The 5,487-nt window shown below is 52.4% G+C and overlaps 1 protein-coding gene across 1 annotated transcript; it reads left to right on the forward strand.

Moving 5' to 3' along the window:
- Positions 1 to 2,964: 2,964 nt before the first annotated feature.
- LOC128413345 (somatostatin-like) lies at positions 2,965 to 4,538 on the forward strand. The gene is made up of 2 exons (XM_053387386.1): positions 2,965 to 3,307; positions 4,135 to 4,538. Exons 1-2 carry the CDS (start codon positions 3,167 to 3,169, stop codon positions 4,345 to 4,347), a joined length of 354 nt encoding a protein of 117 aa, XP_053243361.1. The 5' UTR covers positions 2,965 to 3,166; the 3' UTR covers positions 4,348 to 4,538.
- Positions 4,539 to 5,487: the final 949 nt, after the last annotated feature.

Consider the following 5,487-nt stretch of genomic DNA (forward strand, 5'->3'; position numbering starts at 1 on the left):
CGGAGCTCTCCTCCCTCCCAGTCGGCAGAAGCAGTCGCCGCCTGTGGCTGGGCCGAGGGGATGGCGCCAGCGTCGGCATCGGGGTGCGGAGGCTGCCGGTGCCCGGCCAGGCGTCGGTGGCGGCGTCGGCGCTGCTGCAGCGGCTGCTCCTCCTGCGAGCAGTGAGTGGAGCGCAGCCGCAGCAGCGGCGGCGGGGGGTGGGGTGGGCGCGCGCTAGGGCGCAAGGCTGGCGGTGGCGGCGGGGAGCCCGGCGGAGGAAGGAACTTGTCCCTTCCCTCTGGACTCGCGCCCCCACCAGACGTTGCGCCCGGTGCGGCCGGCACCCCTGGCACCCCCCACGCTACGCCACTGGGCCAGAGTAGGCAACACTTGGTCTGAGTCAATGTAAAGCAGGTTCCTGTGTCCCTGTTCCACACTACTAACCTGACATTAGAATCATAGAATCTTAGAGCTGTAGAGTTGGAAGGGATCCCAAGGGTCATCTAGTCCAACCCCCTGCAAAGCAGGAATCTCGTCTGAAGCTTCCCTGACAGATGGCCATCCAGCTTCTGCTTAAAAACCTCCCAGGAAGGAGAATCCACTATCTCCAGTGGGAGACTGTTCTGCTGTCAAACAACTCTTACTTTCCCCCCTTACGTTTAGTCAGAATCTCCTTTCTTGTTACTTGAAGCCATGAGTTCGAGTCCTACCCTCTGGAGCAGGAGAAAACAAGCTCGTTCCCTCTTCCATGTGACAGCCCTTAAGATATTTGAAGCTGGCTCTCATATCTCCTCTTGGTCTCCTCTTTTCCAGGCTAAACATACCCAGCTCCTTCAACCGTTCCTCATCAGGCCTCGTTTCCAGCCCCTTGATCATCTTAGTCGCCCTTCTTTGCACACCTTCCAGCTTGTCCATGGCCTCCTTAAATTGTGGTGCCCAGAACTGGACACAGTATTTAGGCTGTAATTTCTGGACACATTTATTTTGCAGCGGGAAGTTTTCCTGAATTTCGCAGGAATTCGAATAAATATGATCCGCCTGGAAGAAAGCTAGAGGCGAAAACAGTATTCCCTCGATCCGTATTGATTATTGGGGCGATCCTGAGGATGCTTCCTCGGAAGTTAGTTTCACTGTTCAGGAGAGGATCCTGAAATATATTCAGGATCTCAGCCTGAAGTTGTCATCCTGTCTGCACCCTGACCCAGGGAGTCCATCCCACTGAACCCCATTAGAGAAACAGTGTGGTCTAGTGGTCAGAGTGTGGACTAGGACCCCGGAGACCCGGGTTCAAATCCCCACACGGCCACGAAGCTCACTTTGGGTGCCCGTCACAGCCTCTCAGTCTCGCTTGCCTCTCAGGGGATTAAATGAGGAGGGGGGAAACCGTGCGCGCCACCTTGAGCTCCCTGGAGGAAAAGGTGGGATTTAAAGGCAATAAAGAAAAGAAAATAAGAGGAATAAACGCGACAGGAAGCGTTTTAACCTGCAGCTACGATTGCAAGAGCGCAGCCACAGACACAATCGCGCCATAGGAGATAGTTCGGAGTTAAAAACAAATCTGTGATCTTGTGGATCTGCGGAGGCGGAGTTGGAAAAGAAGCGGATACTGCAGGGGCCCAATCCAGCGGTAAATTCTGCGGCCCTGCGGAGGGCGCTCCCCTTCCTTTCAGGGGGATCGGGCGCAACAGAACTTCTCTATGGATTGGGCCTCAAATCGCCAACTAGACTCCCCGAGTCTCAAGTCCTAAGCAAGTTCAGAGAAGTGGATCCGAATGAAGCCGACCAGACTTGCAGGACGGATAAAAGGAAACCGTTCTGGACGCAGCGCAGTTAAACTGTGGAACTCCTTCCCGCAGGACGCAGAGATGGCCACCAATTCGGATGGCTTGAAAAGAGGATTAGACAAATTCATGGAGGAGAAGAGGACTATGGATGGCTCCTAGCCAGGATTGCACTTGCCTCCACAGTCAGAGGCACCAAAGCCACAGGAGGGGAGAATTGCTCTAGTACTCGGATCCTGTTTCCCATAAGAAGCATCTGGTTGTCCACTGTGGGAACAGGATGCTTGACTTGATGGGCCCCTGGCCTGATCCAGCAAGTTCTTCTTACGCTCTTATGGCTATGGTTGCCAGGCACATGTTCAGGCCACAGGCGTTAATCCGGAGTTAAGAGAGGGCTCGTGTACCCACGGGGTTAGAAGAGAAGCCGATTGTGCCCCAGGTTACAAGGGAAATTGGATCTATCCGGAGGAGAGGGCCCAATCCGGCGGTAAATTCTGCGGCTCCACCTTCGTTTCAGTGGATCTTGCGCAGCAGAACTTCCCTCCGGATTGGCCCCCAAATCTCCACCTAGACGCCACAAGGCTTCAGTCCTGAGCAAATTCGGAGAAGCGGATCCGAATGAATCCGACCAGACTTCCATTCGGCTGCGTGAAAAACGAAGCAGCGCGCCTGGAGGTTTTCATGAACGGGTCTCTAGTCAGTTTCCTGGCTCCACGTCTGTCATTTCCACCCTCTCTGGAAGGAGCAAGCTCCTGCCCTTTGCAGCTGCTTCGGGAGAGTACCAATTCCTCCATGGGGAGGGAAGGAGGGATTCGCAAACGTCCCCCTGCTCACCCCCCCTCCACCCGACGCCCACTCCTCCAGGCCAAAGATCTCCCCTGTTCGTTCGGACTTAGGAGCGCGCCTGTGGGAACTTTGCGTACCGATTCTCCGCTAACAGGGCATCTTTGCGGCCAGCGAAGAGATTTGGGGTTGCGTGTGTGTGTGCGCGCGCGTTGCGTGTCCTGTGGGAGCAAGCGTCGCCATGCCTCCTGCTCCTGCTCCTCTTCTTTTAGCCCTCCCTCTGCAGACACGTGTCAGCCCCCTCACTTGGGGGGTAACAGATCAGCGCGCTTAATGGGGCGTCAAAAAGCGCCGGGCTCCTTTTTGCGGGGAGGGGGAGTTGATACACCCCTTCCTTGACGTCAGCAAAAGGCATTATAAAAGGGGGGCGTCGGTAGAGATCCCAGAAGCCACGATCTCCCCCCGTGAGCTTAGCAGCGATCCCAAGGAGCGCAGACGTCGCAGCAGCATCAGCAGCGCCACTCCACCGCCTCGCCCCGTCCCGTCGGGCTCTCGTGCGCTCTTCGCCTCCTTTCTCCGCTCGCTTTCCCCGGGAAAGAGCTGCTCTCTCAGGCTTCGCCAGCATGCTGACCTGCCGCCTCCAGTGCGCCCTCGCCCTGCTCGCCTCGGTCGCCCTGGCGCTGAGCACCGTGGCCGCCGCCCCCTCGGACCCGAGGCTCCGGCAATTCCTGCAGAAGTCGCTGGCTGCAGCGGCGGGGAAACAGGTAAGGGACCCAGGAGTCCGAGGGAGGGTGGAGGGAGAGAAGGGCGTGGGGAGCAGAGCTAGAAGGAAACCGGAGAGTCTCTGAGCAGGTCAGAATCCCTTTTTCTTATCACTACTTCGAAGCAGTGGGAGCTGCTGGATCAGACCCTAGACCTGCTTCTGTCGCTGTCCATAGAGGTTCCACTCCTCAGTTATATAAAGAGCTAATACGAACAGCAGAAGATATCTCAAACGGGTGTTTGGCAAGAGGTTATTTTATTTTATTCATTTAATAAGATTTTCCCCAACGACAAACGAAAGTGTAAACCATAAAGCATCTGAGGCTGGGAGGACAAAAGGACAAAGATATAGTGCATTCATTTATTTTATAAAACCTCAAAGCAGTTTACAAAGAGAATAAAGCAATAAAATTATCAGTCAAATCAGTCAAAACAACTCTTTAAGATATTCAAAAGGTAAAACTGGCAATGAAATGAACTAAAAACCGACTTAAAAGCATTAGCTGTCTAAATATCTAGGTAGGTTTGCCCAGACAAAAAACTACTGATTTCTCACCGATGCGGAATGAGTATTAGGTGGCACCTGTAATGGTGCCAGCTGCAAAGGAGTAATGAAGTATTGACTCATACGAAGATTCCCTTTACCAATAACAAACAAACAAAATCAAGGTATTCTCCACCTCTGAGTCCCATCGTTATTGAGAATAGAGGTTCTGTGAAATCTGGTATGAGCCAGACATTTGCACCTACTGGTGGCACTGAGCTGCAAGGAATCATGCCATATAGAAAGATATAGGCTGAGCTCAGTCTCTCTCTCTCTTCCTCAAAGGAATTGGCCAAGTATTTCCTGGCAGAATTGCTCTCAGAACCAAGCCAGACGGACAACGAGGCCCTGGAATCAGACGATTTGTCCCGTGGAGGTGAGCAGGATGAGGTGAGGCTGGAGCTGGAGAGATCGGCCAACTTGAACCCAGCTCTGGCACCCAGAGAACGCAAAGCCGGTTGCAATTACTTCTTCTGGAAGACATTCACAGCCTGTTAGCTCGGGAAACCTTCCTTTCCCCCTGTCTCCACCTCAAGCCTCTCCTTTCTTTCCCAGTCCCTTCATGCCAGGAGCTGAAGACTGTATTGTATAAAATTCATTGTTAAGGTAACATGAAAAGGAAAAAAAAATACACCTCACTTTGATTTTGAAGTTGTTTTAATAAAACATGCAGTTTCAATTGTACACAATTTCCTTGGCGTTTGTGATTTTTGACTATTTCTTCATGACACACTGACCCCCACCCCACCCCACACTGCACATCACTCTTGTGGGAATGTTCAGGGAGGGAGGAGAGGATATATTGTTAAATAATATCCTTCCTAACTTGTGTTAGCAAGTCCCTTTACTTAGCAGAGTGCATCCCCCTTTCTAATACACAGGGTTAACTTGTTGCAGGTTCGTTTGAGCATCTCAATATAAAATTCCTGGCAAGATCCCTTCTTGTCCCTTTTAAAAAGAATAGACATGACAATCTTGTGTTAAAAGTATAAATGTAGTTTACTCACATTCATTCAGTTCACAGTTGGATCCCTGAAGGCAGACTTAGGTTACTAAAGTATATATATATATATATATGTGGAACTATCCCATAAGGGAGTTAGTCCCAAGTGACTGCAGAAAGGCAGTCACTTCTGCTCACACATTGAAAGCAAGATGGAGAAGAGGAGAAACAGAAAGAGGAGGGGGGCTGTGTGCCTTTTGGTTTTGTTAACTGCACAGGTAAGGACACGCCCACGTCTAGCCACATGCAAAGGAAGTTTTGTCCCAGCCCAGGAGGAAACAGGAAGTTAGACTCTTGGCTGGTACAAAGCATCCCGCTGCATGCCCAATCTAGGAATGTTGTAAAAAAGGTAAAGGTACCCCTGCCCGTACGGGCCAGTCTTGACAGACTCTAGGGTTGTGCGCCCATCTCACTTAAGAGGCCGGGGGCCAGCGCTGTCCGGAGACACTTCCAGGTCACGTGGCCAGCGTGACAAAGCTGCATCTGGCAAGCCAGCGCAGCACACGGAAATGCCGTTTACCTTCCCGCCAGTAAGCGGTCCCTATTTATCTACTTGCACCCGGGGGTGCTTTCGAACTGCTAGGTTGGCAGGCGCTGGGACCGAGCAATGGGAGCGCACCCCGCCACGGGGATTC

Source organism: Podarcis raffonei, chromosome 5 (genome assembly GCF_027172205.1).
Source record: "Podarcis raffonei isolate rPodRaf1 chromosome 5, rPodRaf1.pri, whole genome shotgun sequence".
In the NCBI taxonomy this organism is placed as follows: Eukaryota; Metazoa; Chordata; class Lepidosauria; order Squamata; family Lacertidae; genus Podarcis; species Podarcis raffonei.

Bases quoted from the DNA above. Each gene is read 5' to 3' on its own strand.
- LOC128413345 (XM_053387386.1), top strand. From the start codon at position 3,167: ATGCTGACCTGCCGCCTCCAGTGCGCCCTCGCCCTGCTCGCCTCGGTC. The intron at 3,308-4,134 runs GTAAGGGACCCA...TCTTCCTCAAAG, and splicing joins CTGCAGCGGCGGGGAAACAG to GAATTGGCCAAGTATTTCCT.